The sequence below is a fragment of the Phoxinus phoxinus genome (genome assembly GCF_949152265.1).
Source record: "Phoxinus phoxinus genome assembly, chromosome: 5".
NCBI lineage: Eukaryota > Metazoa > Chordata > Actinopteri > Cypriniformes > Leuciscidae > Phoxinus > Phoxinus phoxinus.
Window position 1 is genome coordinate 11416994 of NC_136880.1, and position 23864 is coordinate 11440857.

At 39.6% G+C, this 23864-nt stretch overlaps 2 protein-coding genes and 1 long non-coding RNA gene across 3 annotated transcripts in view; all 3 read left to right on the forward strand.

The window, feature by feature from the left end:
• LOC306999601 (PWWP domain-containing DNA repair factor 4-like) overlaps positions 1-23864 on the forward strand; it is a 200277-nt gene that overhangs the window by 131194 nt on the left and 45219 nt on the right. The gene's annotated exons all lie outside the window — the stretch shown is intronic.
• LOC306998739 (zinc finger protein 862-like) lies at positions 7134-8847 on the forward strand. Its single transcript, XM_079613029.1, has 4 exons — positions 7134-7566; positions 7707-7936; positions 8043-8278; positions 8391-8847. Exons 1-4 carry the CDS (start codon positions 7150-7152, stop codon positions 8597-8599), a joined length of 1092 nt encoding a protein of 363 aa, XP_079469155.1. The 5' UTR covers positions 7134-7149; the 3' UTR covers positions 8600-8847.
• Positions 20710-22939, forward strand: LOC306999033. The gene is made up of 3 exons (XR_013797705.1): positions 20710-21156; positions 21829-21865; positions 22868-22939. It is a non-coding gene; the product is annotated as an uncharacterized lncRNA (long non-coding RNA).

Below are 23864 nucleotides of genomic sequence, written 5' to 3' on the forward strand. Positions count from 1 at the left end.
ACAGAGAACCCTCTCTCTCACTGTGCAGAGGACAGGTAGGATCAACATGACCCTTACCAGATGAAAGATGCTCTCATGTGGTCCTGAGACCCCGGCCTGGCCTAATGCCTAAGGTTCCCACTACCCCTTTTAGGGATCAAGTGGTAACCTTTTCAGACCCAGCCCTATCTCTGTTGTGACCAGTGTGCGCTTTGCACATTAACCTGAATCGCACACAGAGCTTTAGAAGATCAGATCTGCTCTTTGTCTGCTTTTGAGGTCAGCAGAAGGGGAAGGCTGTTTCCAAGCAAAGAATGGGCCATTGGATTGTGGATGCCATTCTCCTGGCCTACCAGGCTCAGGGTTTACCGTGCCCCTTCGGAGTGAGGGCTCACTACACTAGGGGCGTTGCAGGCTCTTCTGCTTCAGTGAATGTTGCATCTTTACATTTGTAGAGCTGCAGGCTGGGCTACACCCAACACCTTTGCAAGATTAAAAATCTCCATATTTTTTGGGTCCAGTGTTCTAGGTACCAACAAATGAACCGACAACTGGTATGGTGTAGTGCTTGCATGTCAGTGCCTTTCCCCTCTCTGAGGTGATAATGTATGCTTTAAGTCCAAGTAAAGTTTCTCATAATTGGTGAACCTTGGACCACCTTTCCTCCTTAATTAAGCCAAGATACCTTATTTGCTTCGGTTCTGATTAATTCGGCTCGGGAGTAGAGAAAATATGTTCAACATCTGTTGTCTTAGAGTTGCAGTGGCACAATCAGAACCTGACCGCCCTTCTTGACCTAAAGGTGAAAAAATAACAGTCACCATAGGAGGGATTCACAGTCCTTAGACATTTTGGTGAGGGCTCAACAGTAGACATGTCAGCGCAGTACTGCTAAAATTCACTGTAAAAACTCTGTCCATGAGGTCGAGGCTTGTAAATGAGCTTGACTGCACGCATGTTTTTGAAGACCGCAGTCACGTTCTAATGCTGCTTTCCAGTTTCGAAAAGCTGTCATTTTCAGAGAAAGCAACACCGAACACTCGAAACGGAAAACAAAAGCATGCATCGCAATCTACAAAATATTCAAGCCACGGCCATGACTGATACCAAGCAGCCGAAAAGCATCTCTCTCTCCCTCCAAAAAGAGTTTGGGGGTATGATTTCAGAACCAACTGTTAAGGATTTGCCCTGTTTAAATAATTTGGGACATAATTGCTGCATTTTTGAGTGGATGTATTTGTGCTTTTTAAAACATCGGAAGCTGCTGATGAACTCGACTCATCCATTTCTCCGACCTCATTGCCGCAATGATGAGGTGGTAGCTGTGTCCTGGAGAGCTAAAGTGGTTTTCTTTTTTCCTTTCGGAACAGAAAAGGACAAAACTACAATGGACAAGTGTTTGCACTACAAACCAGAATGTTTATAATTAAGACAATACATTAAAATAATATGGTAAGAAATGGAAGTTTGCAATATCAAACAGCATAACGAGCTGTTTTGTACAGGTAAAATTAACTGGAAGTGAATGACACCGGAAGCCAGACACATTAAAGGGATAGTTCACTTTAAAATACAAATTCTGTCATCATTTACTCACCCTCAAGTTGTTTCAAACCTGTATTAATTTATTTCTTCTGCTGAACACAAAGAAAGATATTTTGAAGAATGTCAGTAACCAAACAGTAGTCTGTACCCATTGACTTCCATAGTAGGAAAAAAAAATACTATGGAAGTCAATGGGTACAGACTACTGTTCGTTTACTGACATTCTTCAAAATATCTTTCTTTGTGTTCTGCAGAAGAAATAAATTAATACAGGTTTGAAACAACTTGAGGGTGAGTAAATGATGACAGAATTTTTATTTTATAGTGAACTATCCCTTTAATTACAAATGGTCACACCTGCTCTTACCTGAAAAATAAGAACAATATAATTTAATGTAGTATACTTATTCTAACCCTACCAGTCTACTAATATTCTTCTAACACTCTAATGAGAGTTTGTAGACATGTAGGTACAATGGTACTTATAGTCAACAGAATCTATCCAATTCGGAAATCACATATATTGAAATATATTTAAATCTATTAATTCTAAATAGAAGAAAATAGATGTTTTACTTGTATGGAAATATATTTTGGGTCCCACTTTATATTAAGTGGCTTTAAGTACAATGTACTGTAGCAACAATGACAATGACATCCGGTCAGCTGCTTTTCAAATTAGTGAATCCTGATCTCGCAAACACATCCTTCATTGTCTGAAAAGACAAGAGGTCTGTTCACTATACACTGGCGTCTTTAAGACTGCTTGAAACTGTCAATATTGCATCTTTGTAGCTCCCCAGAGGGACACTTGTCCCACACATTGCCAGAAACAGAAGGAATCCTGTTTTACGTCATGTGACCCACAAAAGCGCAATGCAGGACACAAACTGACATTGTCCACTGATATGATTGCATCAGTTCAAGGCATCCGCCACACATACATACGGACTCCCCGAGGCCGCCAAAGGTTCGTCACGGGGTCCGAACTTTGAATGACTCAACACTCACACCCCCAAACTCCCATTTCAAGAGCACGTGACATGGACGGACCTCTCCCAGACCTCCGGAATGCATACACTCCACACATAATTACTCGTGGACTTTGAAACTGAAATTTCCACATATGATCCAATAGCAATGTTTTTGATATGTGTTTTTTTATGTGTGTATAATTGGCCAGATAATGTCTGAGGTATCTATGCAACGTTATTATGTTAATCAAAATCACTATGCAAGTGATTATGAGGAAATTATGTAACTCTGTATTTCTTTCATGCAAAAACGTCATTCGAGGTGTCAATGTAATGGGAAAAACATGTCAGAGTCGAATCTTGACTGCAAAGTTCAATAATATGCATTTATTCTAGGAAATACCATATTTCTAGATATGAATGTTAAATTTGATATCTCACATGACAGTCAAAGTAGGCGTTTCTTCACAAACAAAGAAACATCTTTCCCACTCCAGATCAGAAGATCCGATTTGCTGTTGTCCCAAAAAGAAGGCGTAAACAGATGTCTTAAAAAGTAGAGACCCCCTCTCTTCTCTCTCTTACGCTCTTACCGCTCGTACGCGCTCGCTCTCTGACCTTCTCTCACCTCCTGCCTCTTCTCCCCCGCGCAACGCTTCTCCAAGGAACATCTGAGAAGGGCACCGGCCTGCTCCCTCGGACAACACATGTTCGAGTCGTAGCTGCCGTTCTTTGCAACTAAGTTATTTGCCTCTTCCTTCACGGGAGATGAATCTTATTTTCCGGTAAATGTTACATTCAGTGAGCCTTTTAAGCTTCCCGCGACACCGGAAGACGCAGCACAAACAGGACACCGTCCGCGCTTCCTGCCTCTCAGCATACACCGAACAGAGAACAAACTATCAAGTATTGACCTCTTTAAACCCGATTCCAGGTACCTCTTGAAATTAGGTTTCTGTCTGTAATCATTACAAAAAATTTCAATCAATCTATTGTTTAATGTGAACGATTAGCCCGGATGATTTTCAGATCATTTTGAAGTAAAAACTCTAGGTGATAACATCCATTAGTCAAAAGTATTGTGGGAATATGTGAAGTTGGTCGTATGTCGTCTTATATCAGAAAATTTAAGTTTGAGTTTTTTGAATAACCACGCATAAATAATATTCTCTCAAAAATGCAAACATGTACATACATGTTTCTCACATATTATGATAGCCATGTCCGTGCTAAATATAGTGTAATTACACCTTTTCCATTAATATGTTTATAAGCAACTGAAAAAAATACAAATATCAGGGCATGTCAAAACATCTCAAGGACGCCAAAAACACCTTGGTTCCCAAAGGGTTCAGGTTCAGGTTTATTGATATAGCCCATTTCATACGCAGAACGGTAGTCCAATGTGCTATACATCATCATAACAAAGTAAACAATATAGTTAAAACAAGTAAAAAATACAAGTACAAATTAAGTCAGTTAGAACGAAAAGGCATCAGAGAAAAGTTTAGTTTTTAGTCTAGATTTAAAAATGGAAATAGTAGGAGAGGTCTTAATGTCTATGGGAAGACGGTTCCAAAGACGGACCGCATAACAGCTAAAGGCTGCCTCCCCTTGTTTAGTACGAGCACTGGGTTGTACCAATTGGAGTTTTGCAGCTGATCTAAGTGATCTTTTAGGGTTATATGTTTCAAACATCTCTGCTATATAGAGAGGTCATTGACCATTTAATGTTTTAAAAAGAAGAAAAAGGACTTTAAAATCAATTCTATAAGTCACTGGTAACCAGTGTAGAGTTTTTAAAATAGGTGTAATATGTTCTCTTCTTTTGGTTCTGGTCAGTAGCCTTGCTGCTGCATTTTGAATTAATTGAAGAGGTTTTATTGTTTTTTTAGGGAGCCCAGTGAAAAGACCATTGCAGTAATCAACCCTACTAGTTATAAAAGCATGAATAAGTTTTTCTAAATCTACCGGTAGTATAAATTTTTTAACCTTTGCAATGTTTTTTAAATGAAAAAAAGCCGATTTTGTAACAGCCTTCATGTGGCTTTCGAAGCTTAGGTCACTATCAATAATTACCCCAAGGTTTTTAACGGTTTCTACCAGGGTGGGAAATTAGCACCCGCCGAGGGCGGGTACTTTTTCAAAGTGGCGGGTCACTTTGCCGTGTATACCAGCCACAGTGGCGGGTGGATTATAATAATGCTGCGTTCGCACCAAAAGCGAATACAGTTTGCAAAAATTCGCATCCAACGAGGGACCAGGACAGGACCACAAAACGCGCGAAAACGCGTCTTTTACATGAATGTATTAATTAGTAACCAATAAACACATGTTGCGAGTGATTTCATTGTACTGATTGGACAGCCTTTGTCAAAGAATGCGGTTGCTAAGTAACAATAATACACTTTTGTCGAGTAACTCTTTTGATTGGTTTTCAGCGCTGTGTGTCACGGCGCTGAAGAGACTGTTATACTGTATAACTTATACACATAGCTAAGCTGAAAAAAAAAAAAAAAAGTGTATATAGCTGAGCTGAGCTGGTCCAGAAGAAAGGGAAATTATTTTAAACAACTAGTACAAACTCAGGGAGCGAAGTAAACAAAAAGAAAAGGTACTTTTCTAACAAGTGGCGCATTGATGACCAAGGGAAACCGAGGGAATGGTTATCCTACCTTCCCGACGACCAGTCTATGCACTGCACTTATTGTCGAACCTACGCGTCAGCAGAAAATGTACATAATTCGTTCGTAAGAAGAACCTCTAATCTTAAATTAGAGGCAATAAAAGACCACGAGTCTTCCAAGTCGCATATTAAGTGCACTGCCATACAGCTGGCGAAGACGGGACCCCAGGAGCAGAGTGTGGCAATGAAGGCTATCTGCTCTATGCAATCGGCGCAGTTGGACCGAATGAGAACTCTGTTCAGAAACGTCCATGCAATCGGAAAAAAGGGCAGACCCTTTCTGGACTACGTTTGGATGTGCAAGTAAGTAAATTAACTATTATTAACGGACTAACTTGAAGTTGTGTTTTGTGATGGCTAGATAGTTTTAGCAGCCGATTTTTTATTTTAAAGGCGTGCGCCCGTGAGCACCCACAGAGCGCCTTTCACGCAGGACGCGTCCTGTCTGAAAGGCCCTTATGATTGCAGCATAACTCCCATTGTTAAATGGATAAAACGAATTACATATTTGTAGTAGGGTTGGGCGATATGGCCAAAAATCATATCTCGGTATTTATTGGTTAAATGGCAATATATCTCGGTACTTTTTACATTCTAACATTGTGCTTTTATTGGGCATTATTTTTGTTTTTAGATTGTAATGTCACAAACTAATTATATTAGCCTGCATTTGATTACCCCATTATAATGATCACTTTCATAAAAATATAGCCTACTTGTAGGTTTAAAATTCAACATATGGAACATGTATTGTCTCCAACAGCAAATATTTTAACAATATGTAGGCCTACTGTATATTTTAGTCAGAATTATTGTGCTACTACCGTATATAACGTTACCCGAATATAAGACGAGGTTTTTGTCCTAAAAATAGGCTGAAAAATGGGGGGTCGGCTTATATTTGCGATATAGACAAAATGGGGGGAAAGGGTGAAAGAACGAATTGATATTAAATAGTGTCTGAAACGCGACCCATTAAGACAAAACCAGCTTTCCCTTCCAAGATGTTAATTTGGACAAAAATCATGATAATCGATCCGTCGTCTGATGAAATCAAATACACATAAGATAAAAACAATATCTGTGATTTCGGCAAAACTTGCATGTAAAATTAGAGAAGCAATAATATCTGTGCTTAACTGAATTAAAACGCTGCTCCTCTCTGCCGCGCGAAAGACGCAGAGCGAGCGAGCGAGAGCGAGAGAGGTGCGCGCGAGAGACGCAGAGCGAGAGAGAGAGAGAGAGGCGCGCGCGCGCGAGAGAGAGAGAGAGAGAAAAAAGGTGCGCGCGCAGCAAGAGAGAGAATGAATTATCAGTGCAATTTTCAAATAAAATTATTTTCTATTGAAAACCAGATTTTTTCCACAAAAATAAGTCTTATATTCGGGTATACGGTATTCTATTGTGCTCCTCCATCTGAATATTCCTGTGAAATATAAGTTAAGCAATGAGGAAAGCACCACATCTCAGAAGCATTAAACAGCGCAAGTATCAGTCAATCAGCAACAGTATTTTTCAGATGTGCTCGTATCAATATAAACGTTATTGCCTCATTCCATATAATTTCAAAAAATATATCGATATATCATACAAACTCAATATACCGCCCAGCCCTATATATTTGTAATGGAGGTCAATGTTATCAAAGTCACAGTTCTCATTCTAACTCCTTTCAGAGTGGATGAGCAGAAAGGACTGGTGATAGGGAAAACTTATCAGAACAAGAAGCAGGCCAGGGTTTTTATGCACTACATTGCTGAGGTGTCGAGGAGGCAGCTTAAAAATAAGATTGATCATTCAAAGTATCTGGCAATTATGTCAGATGGATCAACTGACAGTGCAGTGTTGGAGGAAGAGCTTCTGTACACCAGAATGAGCTAAGCAGGGAAAGTCGAGGTGCAGTTTGTTGGAATCCAGGCTGTTGAAAAGCCAAATGCAGAGAACATCACAGCAGTCATCATACAGATGATGAGAGAGGTGTGTGAGGATGATGAGAGTTGGCAGGAAAAACTGGTTGCTTGTGCAACAGATGGAGCAGCAGTGATGACAGGGTCCAGAAGTGGAGTGGTCAGCAGACTACGTGGCGACAAGTCCTATATTGTGGGTGTCCATTGCATAGCCTATAGGCTGGAGCTGACATTTAAGGATGCAGTGAAGAGTTGCCCCCAGTGCATAAAGTTGGATGAACTCTTGTCTTCCCTCTATGTGTTCTATCACAAGAGTCCACTCAATAGAGCAAACTTGAAAAACAGCTTCAAGGTGTTAGGAATAAAGCCACTCATTCCAACTAGAATTGGAGGTACCAGGTGGCTTGCTCATCTCTTCAGGGCACTGGACCACTTCCTCAGAGGCTATAGGGGCCTAATCCAGCATTTTGAGCAGGTACAGTAGTATAGGCTAAGGCAAGGTGATCATTTTAGTTTAAATTAGTTGACAAGTTAACAACTCAACATAATGGTACTAATAATCAATAATTTAATAGTTGAACATAATTGATTCAAATGTACAATTGTGTGTGTAAGATCCAGTCACCGGATTCGGAGGGGGTGAATCCTGTGCAGAGGAGCAAGGCACGCAATTTTTACCAAACAGCAAAGGATCCATGTGTTGTGATGTTCAGCTGCTTTATGCACGACTGCCTGACCCACCTCAGCAACCTGTCTGCATCCATGCAACGGCCAACTCTAACAGTGGCAGAGGTTCAGACCAGCCTTATAGCCACACAGGCTGTCTTAACTAAACACAAGAACAGGTGTGTGTGTGTGTGTGTGTGTGTGTGGTGTATGCATGTGTGTGGGGCAGAATATTTTTTAAATATAATTAATATAACATTGTTTTGTTGTGTATTCAATTATAAGACCTGGACCCAGGCTTAGGGCATGCCTAGAAAATCCAGCGGACACCTTTGAGGGTGTAACCTTGGCAGCACCCAGAGATGACCTCTCCCTGGCTCGTGTAAACTCCACAAAGGACAAGCTGATAGACAAATTTTGCAGCAGTATGGCAACACGATTTTGTGACTTCAGCTCTGGAGTACTACATGCTTCCAAACTGGTGGATATCACAAGCTGGCCTGATGCAGACACATGTGAAGGTGATTATCAAAAACAATGTTAGCACATTTAGCATGATATGTATTTTACATCTTGAAGTTGAAACCTTTTACTGTTTGTGCAACCTTAAGTTTTCCTTGTGTGTGTCTGCAGTTTTTGGAGATGCAGATGTGGAGTGTCTTATAAAGCACTTTGGTCCACTATTGGCCTCCTCTGGGGCCAATTTGGATCTGATTCCAGACCAGTGGACATTCCTCAAGAGCAGTTTGTACCAGCAGCATCCGAACATGAACCAGCTGACCTGGCCAGAGATAAATCGGAGACTGGGAGTTTCAATGGGAGTGAACGGGGTTTCAATTTGATGAAACAAGTGAAGAGTGACTGGAGGTCAGGTCTGAGGTCGGACACACTATCTGACCTGCTCACAGTGCAGCTGTCCAGCCCTGACATTGAAGACTTTGATCCTGACTCAGCCATACAGCTGTGGCATCAGGCCAGTGTCAGAGCGAGGAGGCCAGATTTCATGGAAAGAGGAGCCAAGAAGAGAAAGACTCAACTTGAAGACGAGGAGACGTCTGAGGAGGAGGAAGATGATGATGACTCTGAAGAAGACTAAAGTGACATGTTACTGAGAGATGAGTCAAAATTATTTGTTTTGTTAATGAAACATGTAGGCCTTTGTATTTGCCTATATTAATAAAATGTATTAATAATAAATAAATAAAAACGTATTGAAGCAATTTCTTTCTTGCAATTTGAATTCCGGAAAAAGTGGCTGGTAAAAAATATAAGTGGCTGGTAAAATTGGGCATCCACCAGCCACTGTGGCTGGTGGACAAAAAAGTTAATTTCCCACCCTGGTTTCTACTACATCAAAACCTTTTGATTCCAGAAGTGTAGCAGTCATTAATCTCTGATCCCTTCTCCCAAAGATAATTACTTCAGTTTTATCTGTATTTCATTTAAGAAGATTTTTAGACATCCAGTTTTGAACTTGATTAAGACAATGATAAAAAGATTCAAGAGGAGCAAAAACACCTTGGTCCCCAAAGGGTTAACACTATTCTGGAGGCTCATCGAACCAGCAACATCAAGGATGATCCGTGTGGCAAGAGAAGCATCGGCCTCTGTGAAAGAGAAGACAACATCGAACAGATCAACTAAGTTGCTGCCCATAGATGAGTTATTTCTTTTTCTAAATTATTCTTTTTCTATATTATCAACCGGATGCACACAGAAAGAGCTTGGCAACCGATTTAACATCCATCGGAAAACAGCCAGCAGGATCATCACAACCTGGGCCAAATTTCTTTACTGTGTACTGGGAGCTGTGTGTATCTGGATTACACCTGAAGAAATCCCTGCCAACCTACCTCCTGAGTTAAAGGAATATGCAGACACTCAGGTCATTGTTGACTGCACAGAACTGCGGTGCCAAACTCCATCCTCACTTGTGCTACAGAGTAAGGTGTACTCGCACTACAAATCACACTGTACCTTCAAGGCCATGACTGGCATGGCACCACATGGTCCTCTGACATTTGTTTCTGCACTCTATGGAGGCTCTATCAGACCGTGAGCTCTTCAGATTTTCGGGCAAGGGCTTTAGGGTGGACAACCTTGTGCCAGGAAAACTTCACAGGCCTGCCTTCCGCTCCAACAAGGAACAAATGGCAGCACAGGACGTCCTGGAGTCAATCGCGCGGCTGCGAGTTCATGTTAAAAGGCTAATCAGGCGGGTTAAGGAGAACAAACTTTTTGACACTGTAATCCCTTTGTCTTGTCTATTTCAGGGAGCATTAGCCAACTTTTCACTGTAGCTTGTATCTTGTGAAACTACCAAAATGGACCTCTTGTCAAAAACTTGGCCAGGTAGAAATCTGACTGTTTGCTTCATGGCTGGCTGCTCCTCTTCCTCATTTTCCTTTCTTTAAAACAATATACTGATTCACACCACAATTTAGTTTTGGCTTACATTTACTGACTTTTTTAATTAATTATTTATTTATTTGAAATCTATGTTAACCCTCTGTGGTCTGAGGGTTTTTTGGGGCCCTTGAGAGGTTTTGACATGCCCTGACATTTGTGCTTATTTCAGCTACTTACAACATACCTTTGGCCAACTCATAATTCTGCTGTATTCAGCACAAACTCTGCTACAATAATATGTGAGAAAAATGGAACTTACATGTTTGCATTTTATAGAAAAAAAATATTATGCGTGGTTAGTAAGTTTTGGGAAAAAAATTGTCACTGCAATAAGCCCATATAACTCATACTGAATAGTTTGGCACAAGACTTTTGAGTTACCATTCTTGTAGGCTAGAATGTTTACTACAAAATGATGTGAAAATCATTCTGATCACTCTTTCACAAAACAACAATATAACGATTTAAACTTTGTAAGTCAGTTGTTGTGCCAGTACTGCTATATGCGTAGGGGTGTTGATGGCCATGAATATGAATGAGGGGAGACAATAGACACTCCCCCATCAATGGCTAAAGCCTTGTTTATACTCGATGCGTCCGCAAGAGCGCGACAAAAATGACGTCGTTGCGGTGTGGGCGGTCGCGCGCGTTGGGTGCGCAAAGGCCCATTTCACCTGGCGGTGTGCACGGCAGATTTTGTAACAGCGCGCACGGCTCCGCATCCGAAGATGAACGACTTCGAGCCGAATCTGGCCGAGCACGAACTTCTCATCACACCAGCACCCAGTTTGCGCGTCTAAATTAGTTGCTTACATTTCAAAAATGAGCATACAATAGCATAAAAAGCCTTTTTAATGAACATAAAGGTCCATACAAATGTACACGAAAGTTAATGAAATGTTTAGTGAAATTAGAAAATATTTAAGAGATCGTTAATTTATTTGTATATGTACATGTATTCCCATATAGGCTAGCCTACATATTGTGTTCTAATGTCACAAGTAATAATCTCAGGGTTTACTGGGTTTTACACGATTATTTTTGTATTGGTGGTGGTAACTAAAATAAACACACGTGTTTATATTTCTTCTTCTCACCGATTCCTGATGGTTTAGAGAGGACAATTACTCGAGTCGCCCCCTGTAGTTTCAAAGAATAGTACAACGGCGAGCGCGTCAAGTATAAACGCCTCGACCGTTTGGAGAGGTGCGCGCGCAGTCAGCGGAGACTCGCGCTCGTGCGGACGCGTCGAGTATAAACAAGGCTTAATGCCCCATCATGGTGCTGTGAGGCAGAGAGGAGAATCTGAGAATGAGAGGAGATTCAAAGGTTTTGTTTTTCAATCTGTTTTTATTGTAATTCCTCTATGTGGAGGAACTAAATGTTGTGCCTCACAAGACCACAGTGCTACCGTACATATATAAACATATAGTACCAGTCAAACGTTTGGACACATTACCATTTTTTATATTTTTGGAAGAAGGCTGCATTTATTTGATCAAAAATACAGAAACAACAGTAATATTGTGAAATATTATTACAATTTAAAATAATGATTTTCTATTTTAATATACTTTAAAATATAATTTATTTATTTGATCAAAGCTGAATTTTCAGCATCCTTACTACAGTCTGCAGTGTCACATGATCCTTCAGAAATCATTCTAATATCATGATTTGATAATCAGGTATTATCAATGTTGGAAACCGTTGTGCTGCTTAATATTTTTTTATAACCTGTGATACTTTTTTCAGGATTCACTGATTAAAAAGAAAAGCATTTATTCAAAATAGAAATCTTTCCTAACAATATAACTTAACACATCTTTTCAAAAAAAGAAAGAAAGGTAGTGTATACTGTTACAAACAGACTCATGGGTGAATGTGAGTCAACAGAGGTCAGTTGCAGTCCAGTTTCCCGTGCGGGCAGGAATCGCGCTGTCTGTGCAACCATGTCAACATCAGTCTCGGTTTTCCATGACAGGGTGGACTTGGACCTGTTGCTTGTTTGCCTTGGCTCTCTTCGGGACAGGTGCTTGGACATCTTCATTGTCACATCTCTTGATAACACAATCAAAGAAACTGTATTATTATCATTATCAATCACTAATGGCCATGGATTAAAAAAAAGACAACAGTTTTTTTAATTTCACACAAGAATAGGTAGGCCCTACTTGTATATTATGACGATGTAAACACAATTACATTTCATCAGTAAAATATTACGTCTGTGCACTTACTATCATTCTCGATTGAGAACTGAACGACACCTGCGTGTCCCTCTGCGGTGCTGGAGAAGGAGAGCATGATGCAGACACATTACTAAAAAAATAAAAACAACTGTTAGCATACATTATCCAAAGATGGGCGATTAATGGGTATGGACGCACAATGCATGTAGTCTATATATCTGTTAATGGGCCATAGTAGAGGTCTGCATTCCCGTGGCTGTTCCACGGGACCCGACCAGATATTTTGCGCCGCGGGATTAAATTTCCGACTAAAACACGGTAGCGGTCGGTAACTCTGGTGTAATTTGAACGGGAGCGGTCGGTCATTCAATATCACGTTCCTTAAATAACAATAACACGTTCAATATCACGTCCTTTTTAGAACAGCATATCTTTGCGTTACTTAATCTTAATCTTATCGACCAACCGGTATACAGCCTGCCCTGCACTCAGGACCGTTATGTGCGCGCTGCACGCATGGACCAGTTCTTTCTGCGTCATGCATTCTATTTGCAGGGTCTGTGCGCGCAGCATGTGCATAACTGTCCTCAGACTGTACCGGTGGTAAATATACAGCCCTCAAAAAGGATGGCAGAGCAAAGTGTGGATGCGCTGTCCTTGACGTTCAACTTGGACTGGAAAATGGTCAGTTTATTGCTAAGAAACCCACGTCAGGCAAGTCTGATGTATGGGAGTCTTTTTCATGTATCATAGACGCAGATGGAAAAAGATACCCTTTGCGCAATGTGATATATGCCTAAAAGTGTTCCCTATCAGCAGTCACAAGACTGGAACCTCGGGACCTGCCTGCCGTCTTGCGGGCATTTGCGGGCGAGAGCGGGACATAATATCACAGATCGCGGGCGGGAGCAGGACTAAAAATTACAAATCTTTGCGGGAACGGGCGGGAGCGGGACTGAACACTGCGGGAGCGGGCCTGAACATTGTGTCCCGCGCAGGTCTCTAGGCCATAGGACGGAGAAATATCTATTTATGGGCCATAGATCGTGTCACCGCGAGCTGTTGATGGCCATATAGACCGCACGCATTTAGAGCATTTCAAACATTTACACCTGTAATTCACAATCATCTGTGGCAATATTTTAACAAGATAAGTGTCATAGGCTAACCAAAACCGAACATTTATATATAAAAATATAATGTCTAGTAGAGAGTATCACATTTTACCGGAGGCTGAAATATATTTGCACGGAATCATATTTACCTAAGCAGATATTCGCAAATAAGCTACATTATGCAAAAGTCAGTATTTTTAGCATGATAATCAGTGTCATAAGCTAATCAAAACGGAGTAAAATATAATACAAATATGTTTAGAGAGTAATATCACCTTGAAACAGTTTACACGACCATATAAGGATATTGTAAGGCAATCTTTCCTGTAAGATGTCAAAAGCTAACCAAAACTAAGCAAAATATAGTCTGAAAATTCATGAGAGTTCTATATAATCAGAAAAATAATGATATAACACCAAACAACTTACTCAAACTTGTATCTTCGGCGGGATCAATTCGCTCTTGAAAATGAATCCGTTCATCTTCTGAGATGCGATCTTTCTCCGAGGAAAAGGTGAATTCTTCCTCGCTGTCCATAATCATCTGGAGGACGACTTTACCGGAGAAGCGTGCCATCCTCAAAACGCGATGAACTATCCGTGAATCTGACGAAGAAACTGCGTGTTTTGATCGAAGGGCGTGTGCGAGGCATAGATCACCTAAACTATTACCATGTGAATAGCGCCGGGGGGCGTGGCGGCCTCAGCTCATTAAAAATAATGAAGGGAGAACGCAAAACTGTGCCTCTCCTTGGTTTCAAACGGATTACATAAACTAAGAATATGTGTTTTTTAATATAAATTACTTCATTTAAAAGAAGAGAATTCTAGCTTCATAAAGACAAATCTCTCGTTCCTGAGTGACAAGTATTCGCTGAGTTGCAGTTAATTTTCGGACACGTTTCAGAATGGACTTCCCTGACAGAGAGAAGGCAGAACTCGCATCATGTTTATTTTTCTTTATTTGGCGAAAGACACAACACTTTGTTTTTATTGTGAGTATACACAAAAAAAATAGAAACTTAACTGGATCGAATGATGTAAAACACTTAAATGTAAGATCAAAACCAACAGAGTATTTTGAATATCTTTTGCACTGATTAGAAAAAAAGCGAGCAGATCACGCCGGCGTGATTGCCGACCCCAGAGGGTTAACTTGGTCTCCCTTTGTGTTGTTTAATTTCCCCTCAAGTGGGCCTGACTCATTGAATATTAGTTTAACATCTAGCAATACATTGGTGTGGGTTCACCTTTGCTGTGTACACTTTAAGTCAAGTGGTCAAATCCAAAAATTGTTACAACCCTGTTTAGCACATATTTTCTGATTAGTAACTTGACTAATTTAAATTAACTTAAATTAACTTAAAACAACCCACTTGAAGGCCTCACACTATAATGAGATATCAACAAGAACAATTCATTTTATTACAGCAGATATTTATGTAAGTATGTGTAGAAAAGAAGAAGCCTGCTCTCTCTCTTATTTTGTGCATCAGGCCAATGTCCCGGGATATTCTTTGAATCAGGGTGTCTTCCTCCACAAACACCACAAAATCGCACCACTCCATCCCTGTTAGGAGCAGCTGCCCCTGCACCTGCCAGTAGTAGCCATAACCTTGCTTCAATTCCAGGTTGCCATCTTTCATTTTCAGATGTGGATAATTCACATAGCTCTTAACGTTTGGACATTTTATTTCCACATGGCCGAATTCAGTACTTTCTGTTGGGTCAAAGACAACCCCATCTGGGTATGTACCTAGCCATGGAGTGTCATGTATAATGTGTAATGAGTGTATAATGAAGCCACAAGGGTAGTAGTTCACCCTCTTGAGCTTGCAGTACTCTTCGATGGCATCAGCTTCAATTTCGAGACCCCTCTTCATTGCTGCTGTCTGACGGACCCCTTTGAGCAGCCGGTCTGCCATCTAAGGTGGTTTAGCATGGCATATTTCCCCAAAATGTGAGAAAGTGAGTCTTCCTCAGTCTATGCCAGTCTGCTGATGTACTTTGTCTCCTAGTTGCATCCTCTATTTTGTTAGCCATCTCCCAGGTAACCTCAAGTGACTTGAAGTGCAGCTGTTGATGCTCAGTGAAAACAAACATACTGCATGATGTCTCCAGTCTGCAGCCACCCAATGGCAAATCTGGGCATGGTGGAGTGTGTCATGGTGAGCAGTAGAGTGTGTCATGGTGAGCAACAGGGCAACTTCTTGTCTTTGGTTGTTGGTATGACAGGGGACTGCCTGCTTGTACCAAACCGAGTGCAGAGTCCACTAGTAGCACCTCACAGGTGATACCCATTGTACAAATGGGTGGTGCAGAAACAGGGGTGAACTCTTTGTAGATATCTGACACTCTGAGAATGGACAGGTCCATCAACTCTGCACTGATGGCTTTGTACAGTGTGGACCTATTTGAAACAAATAGAGTGTAGCGACAATGACTGCTGCTTTTCGGTCGGTGAATCCCAGTAAACAAAAAGCATTCGGTTTAACTGTTCTGCTGACCAGCCTTCGAACAAGCCACCATTGTTTAACAGATGGTCACAAGAGTCCACTGGCGTCTTTGGGTCTGCCGAGACGGTCATTAGCGCATCTTTGTGGCTCCCCCAGGGAGACATTAGTCTTCACACAGAAGAAACCCTGTTTCAAACACCCCAAACGCCCATTCCTTTGAGTCACGTGATGCCTTAAAGACATTCCACAATTACACACACACACTCATGGACTCTGAAACTGAATTTCCACATATGATCCAATAGCAATGTTTTTGATATATATTTTTATGTGTATAATTGGTCAAGATAATGTATGAGATGTCTATGCAACGTTATTATGTTAATCAAAATCACTATGCTAGTGATTATGAGGAAATTATGTAACCCTGTATTTCGTTCATCCAAAATAGTAATTCGAGGTGTCATTGTAATGGGAAAAACAGGTCGGAGTCGAATCTTGACTGTAAAGTACAATAATATGCATTTATTCTAGGAAATACCATATTTCTAAACATGAATGTTAAATTCGATCTCTCACATGACATAGTCAAAGTAGGCGTTTCTCGACAAGACAAAGAAAGTTTTCCCGCTTCCATATCACTGAAGGTGATTGGCCACTCGCGCAAAAGAAGGCGTGATCCATACATTCTTTAAAGAGCCAAACGCTCTCCCAAACTCTCTCAGTCCAACTCTGTCCAACTCTCGGTCCATCTCTTCCCAACGCTATCCAGCTCTTCCGCTCTCGTCTGCCTTCATCCCTGCTTCGTCATGATGTGAGGTCTCCGGTCCTGAACTCCGCAGGAGAGCACATGAACAAGAACGCGCTCTGCTCCGAGGACACACGCACACGCGTTTCCTTTCCGAATCCCAGCCACACACAAACTGACTATGCAAGTATAACTTCAACGAGTTTTCATGTTTTAAGGTTTGATTCATTGTTGGCTCTCAAAAAGGTCTGTGATTTTGCTATTCTATGATCATTCGTGATCTGTTCCTCTCTCTCTCTCTCACTCATCCTCTCTCTCCCATTCTCCCTCTCTCATCTGTTATCCGTTTGTCTTGTATTGTTTAACTGTAAGTTATATACATAGACATTAGGGGTGGAGCCGAACCCGAATACGGTATTCGGAAAGGCACAAATAACGTGTTTTTTACAAATACTTATTTTGAACAAATACTTTAAAAAATATTTGTATTCGGGAACAAAAAAAAACTTTATATCAAAAAGCTGTGTTTCCTTATGAGACCGCAGTGCACGCCCGGATGAGTGAGTGACGGACACAGGCTGCTCCACACAGCAACAGAGAGCGAAAAAACTCTTAACTCCATCACTATTTTTGTTGAATAGATTTCTGTACCTTAACTGGGTTCCTGAGGCAGTTTATAACTTTCGGGAAGCGGAGTTTGATCGGGAGATTATTCCATTACGCTGCATTATTGACGTCTGCAGTCGGGTGCTCTCATGCTCGCTCTGTTTACGTAACGTCAGCTGTTTAGCGCGGTAATTTAGACAATAGGCTGTTGACAGAGTAACGTTAACGTTCGGTTAAAAAGTTTAAAAATGCTTGTGTATTTGTGTCGAATTGTATTCACATGTGGGAGTTATATGGTACGTAAGTTACTCTGTCTTTTGCAGACAGCAAGGTGTAGGCTGTAGCCTATGCTTCATAATGTTCACAATGGTATTTTATAGTTGTTGGTTTAACCACGGATGAGGTAATGGCTGTTATGTTATTTTCTTTTCAATGACGTTCATTGTTTCATTGCTGGATTTATGGAAAACCAATATTGCATATACATAATTATTATAATGGATATAATTAAAGAATACTTACACTATAACGTAAATTAGAAGGGTAACGCAAAAAAAAAAATATTTTACGCCTATTTTGAATTTTATCCGAATACAAATACAAATACAAATACTTTTCCCCCCTCAACAAATACAAATACAGATACAAATAGCGGCTGCTTTGCACACCCCTAATAGACATATAATCAGTGTATAATGTGTAGTCCGTATATTCTGTAGTTTTGCATTTATTAAAACCATATCCATGACTGTTTCTGCATGAAAGTTAATAATTACAAGTCAATGAGATAGATCCAAGAGCTACCAGCGCTCATTATTTACTACATTGAGTAGTTTTAAATTTTATAAACACAGGAAAATGAACGTTCACGGCCAGAAAGTTAATATTTCTTGGAGTTTGTAAGAAAGGATAACTTTATGGAGAAATTGATAGGTTAATCTTATGGTCGTACGCTGGACGAACAGCGATTTGATAATTACATTAATTTCCCTTAAGGATTATCTCATAATCGATCTGAAATAAGATTATTGATATATGAATGAGGAATTATAAGACGTTGTGATTCATATATTCATATAATCTATTTTCAATTTCGATAATTTAATGTAACTGTAATATGCAATATATTAATGATATTCATGATTAGTTATTAAAATTCCCTATAGATCAGCGGTTTTCAATAGGTGAGGCGCGCCAAAGAGCCACAGGGGAGGCGCGACACGCGAAGAAAAAACTGTATGCAGCTAAATTGTCGTGTATTAGCTTTAAAAAATAAAATGCATCGTTTCCTTGTCCCAATTCAACAGAAGTCAACATTAAGGGAGGATACAGTCACAGGACCCAGCAAAAAACGTAGAGTATTTAAAGTTAGGTTTTACCTTGTCGGGGTCCGAGGCTGCAGTGATGCTGGAAGAAGCAGCTGCTGCTAAACTTAACGCAATCCCTATCTCTGACAATACCATCCAGCAACGAATCAGACATGGCTTGTGATGTCAAAGAGCAGGTTTTGGACTGTGTTCGTGAAAGCCCCTTTCACGTTGCTTTTGTCAACGAAAATTATGACAAACTATCTTCGTCAACGAGCCTTTATCACCTAACGAAAACGAGACGAGACGCAACATAAATGCTGCATGTGACGATGAGTCTATAATGCAATATTGTTGACGAATAAAAACAAGACTAAATGTGGTTTACAAAATAAAAACTATTCTAAAACGTATTTTCATTATCGTTGACCAAAACGAGACGAGACGAAATTTTATAGCCTGACGTGACGACGAATGAGATACATTCATTTAAGCTTTGTCGGCTATGAATTCTGGTTTGCGATCTGGTCACCCGATTATCAGCGAATTTAACAATATTATTCCATTAGCTATTCCATTAAAATGTCTGATATATTTGACACATTCATAATCATTACTTTTGCCGGTTCTTTTTGACAGCTGTTATGAGCGCCAAAAAAATAGCCTAATGAAAAATCAATAATTAATGCCGATATTATTTCAGTATAGAAATACAGACATCCCAAGTCTCCCGGAAGTTCCGGGAGTCTCCCGTATATTGATAGCGGCTCACTGATGCCCGCGAATAGTTAAAATCTCCGGAATCTAGAGCGAGCGCGCCCGCGAGACAGAGACTGTGCTCCAAACCGCGTAGCGCGTGCACGGCAGAGAGGGAGAGAGAGCAAGAGACTGCGCGCGTGTGCCTCGAAGCGCATGTAATATCAAGCCGAAGTTTCTCGGGGTCGGGGCATCATAAAGGAATTATGCTTAGGGCACCAAAATGGCTAGCAGCGGCACTGGCTGTTATGTGCGTTATTGGCAGAAATGGCTCCTTCTGGCTCAACGTGTGCACAAACAATACTCGAAAACGGAAGGATTTTATGAATGGCACCTGTTTTCAACACAAACGCACCCTTGACCTGTTGCCCAGCACTCTACGCAGAAAGAGTGTTTCTTGTACTTAGAAAAACACCGTAATACAAATATTTTTTTAAGGGGTAAGCCTAGGCTATTTTTATTTTTTTCAATCATTTGAAAATTTATTCGAGAACTTGAATGTGCCCTATAGCCATGTGTTGTAGCCATTAAATAAGCGCATACGTTTTCATGATAAAATCTTTTTTTCCATCTACATGTTGATTATGAAAAGTGAACACCATGAGTGGGATGCATCGGGGACATGGAGTGGGTCAGACATGATTGACCACTTCTTAAAGTTTTGTTTTGTAGAAAGACTTTCTTTAGTTTGAAGTGAATTTCGTTTTGTATAAATTGTATCTTAATTTTAAAAAATGTTTCATCAACAAATTGCCTGGATTTAATAAATAAGAAGCAAATATAGCAGACAATAAAATCATGGAGACGCCGGCGCGCCGTGAACTGGAGCGCATCATAAATTCATATCTCTTTCATTTAAATTATAAATTAATCGAAACTCAGTTTATGCCTCATAGACATGAAAAATATTTAAGAAAGCTTTACATTTCTTTAAACGAATAAACTATTCAAAACGAAAAGAAATAGCCCAGCAAGCAACAGCCGTCATTTCACCGTCTCGGTTAAATATAGACCCGATATAGACCGGCTATGCGTAACCCACTTCTAGACGAAATAACATAGAATCTGGTTACGTAATTTTTTCCTAAATAACTTGCGAGATGTATGATATTCCATCATGTAAGCAACGTCAACTGTGATTATAAGGTGTTTTGGTTTCATTTCTTTGACATGTTCTGGGTAGGCTGTGCGTAGACACGATCTAGCTCGTAGTCAGACCGGCTATATTTGTAGCCCACTATAGTCAAAACTGAAATTGTAGTTTTTTTGGGCAGGCAGCGCATACGATATGGTTGATATCCCATCATGTTCGCATTGTTTATAATATGTACAAGGTGCAAGTGTCATTTCATGACATGGTCTATATGTAGTCACGATCTAGCTCTGAATAGCTCGGGCTATGTGCAGTCTGCTCTTAGCCCACCCGGCGAGATCGAGGTGATCAGTGGTCTACGTTTAACGTCTTGGCTATAGCCCTGATTTAGGCCAGCGATATAGCCACAATAGTCTTCAAATTGTCTACATGTTTTTCGCCCACGCAGCTTCATGTTTGCTGTCACACACAACGATGTAATTTGACTGTCTTTCATTTTAAATAAAATAAAAAATGCAATTACATTTCTCAACCGCTAGATGGCAACAGCCCAACAGAGACATGACTACGGGCAACGCACGAGACCCGATGACTGTTGCCAGATATCGCGATAAACATTGACGCCATTTTCAATTTTATTTTGCACGAGAGAGCTCACTGAGCATTTGTCGGAGACGGTCGAGCAACAGCAAACCTTCCAATTTCTACTTTGACCTTGTAAGTATGTGTGTTCGTTTTGACACGTGTTCATTATTTAAATACAGTATTTGTTATCGTGTAGGAATCATGACATTTTGAAGGTAACATGCTTTTATTCTAACAATCTAACGTTAGCCGCACGTGTAATGTTAGGCTACTGTTTTTCTGTGTTCCCTTAAACTTTAATTATGTAAATTAAAGGGGGTAAACGTGAAACGTGCGACATGATTAACATTATTTGTTATAAAAGCCATAAATATATTTTAGTTTTTAGATTTTAGTTTTTGATGTGGCAAGGCAATTTTATTGTATAGCACATTTCACCAAAAGTCAATTCAAATACATTATATAAAACTTAACAACGACATAGGGCAATTTAAAAAGAGGCCTATAACTGTTTATTCCTTACCTGAATAAAGACCTGAGGTCTGCTCTGGATGGTCCATAATGCAGCAGAATATCAGAAATTTACTTTGACCCTAAACCATTCAATGCTTTAAAAACCAGCAGTAGTAATTTGAAATCAATTATTTGACAGACAGGAAGCCAGTGTAAAAACCTCAGAACTGGAGTGATGTGATCAACTTTCTTGGATTTTAAGACACTGGTTTATTGCAAATTATCCAGCATACGGTCAATACTGATTTTGACTAACATCAAATGTCTTTATTTTGTGTGTGTGTTCAACAGAAGAAAGAGACCCATACAGGTTTGGAACAACTTGAAAGTGAGTAAATGGTGACAGGATTTTCACTTTTTGATGAACTGTCCCTTTTATATATTCATTAAAGATACATCGGTCAGTGATAAAAAAGGACTTAAAGGGGCCTTGACATGTTTTTTTCTTTTACTATGTTTCCTTTAGGTGCAATTATAGTATTACTTAGGGCTGTAGCGATATACTAATCTCACGATACGATACACGATATTCAGCTCACGATACGATATATATCACGATATTCAGCCAACGATTCGATATAATCCGATACACTTACATCATTTTCTGAAAGATTTAAAGGGGACGTAGGGGTGGGCGATATGGCAAAAATATCATATCACAATTTTTTTCAGGAAAATCACGATTCACGATTTTATCACAATTCTTTTTCATGTTGGTTTTATTATTTTGCAAGTGACTGAGCATTACAGCCAAACTAATGTCCCTATTTTAAAAATAAATCCTTATAGGTAACAAAATATAAAATAAAAAAGAATGGCAGACATTTAGGCCAAAGTGGCGAAGATAAAAATCATTATTAAAGTCATAATGATCATAAAGGCATTATTTTCTTTGTTATTAAGAAGAAGCTATATTAACAGTAGCATTGAAGAAAGTAATTAAATGAAAATAATATGAAAATTAAAAACAACAGACTTCACTGTATAAATTATACATTGATTCTTACTAAAGTTCTCAGTCAAGAGCAGTGAGTGATTTACCAGGGAGCTTATTTCTGTTTTTAGGCTGAATAATGGTAATGCACAATAAATATACATGTATGAACTGGTTGAATAATTTATTTTAATGTGACATCAGGCTATATTGATATAAATGATCGTCTTAATATATTGCTTAGGAAAATGCATGCATCTTAACTCTATATTGCCCAACACTAGTGTGCATCCAAGCAAAAGAGAATGACTTAGTCACAATTACTGTAATTAAAGTTAAACATTATGGTGTCAACAATGCTTTTCTTATGCAAATTATTTTTTTCTTATTTGGCAGATGCTGTGATGATACACTTTCCAACTGCAACCGAATTTTAATTAAAAAATTCAATTGGGGGGCATTTTAAGCAAGCGCCAGGGAGAGCGGGGGGGGGGGGGGGGGGGTTACGGAAATAAAGATAATAATTAATATTGTTTTAGAAACCAACAGGTTTTTTATTTTACTTCTTATTTGGTCATTATTTATATTTTTGTTATCTTAAGTTGTTGATGTTCCATATTTTTTATCATCTTTATATTGTATTTTTTTGGTAATTGTTATGTTTTTAACTTTTTTTAAGTTGTTAATGTTCTTTGTCTAAATAAAACCTTTTATATTTAATTTGTTTGGATGGATTATCATTTATGAGAACATGTTATTTGAGTGAAAAGAATCCTTTAGCCATCACATGTATGTAGTCGTTTAATAGCCGTCTAATTGATGACTAGTCTATTCTTGGGCTATAGTTAGACATCTATTAGATTTTCACTGACAGCCCAAATTTAGCCTTGTTTTAGCCTAGACCCATATGCACCGTCTATTAGACGTATACATGTAGTCATTTAATAGCCGTCTAATTGATGACTAGTCTATTCTTGGGCTATGGTTAGACGTCTTATTCTTGGGCTATGGTTAGACGTCTATTAGATTTTCACTGACAGCCCAAATTTAGCCTTGTTTTAGTCTAGACGTCTGGGCTGTGTTTTGACGGCTATTAGACGTCATTTAGACGCAAAATTGCTTGCTGGGAGGCTAACGTTATTCAATGTAATCCATGATGTGAATTTCTCTCTAGGCGCGTTCAATACGGAGATGGCGATCTTCAACTTCATTTTTGCAGCCGACACAGTCAGAAAAGACTAGTTTAGCCTACTAATACAAATCAATGCACGAGTGTCACCGGATTTGCACTGCACATCTTATTCTTGCTTGTTGCACACACACACTCAGCACGCATAGGCTATATGTCGAAATCGAACTTTTTTTATTTATTTTATATTTTATTAAGCTTTAA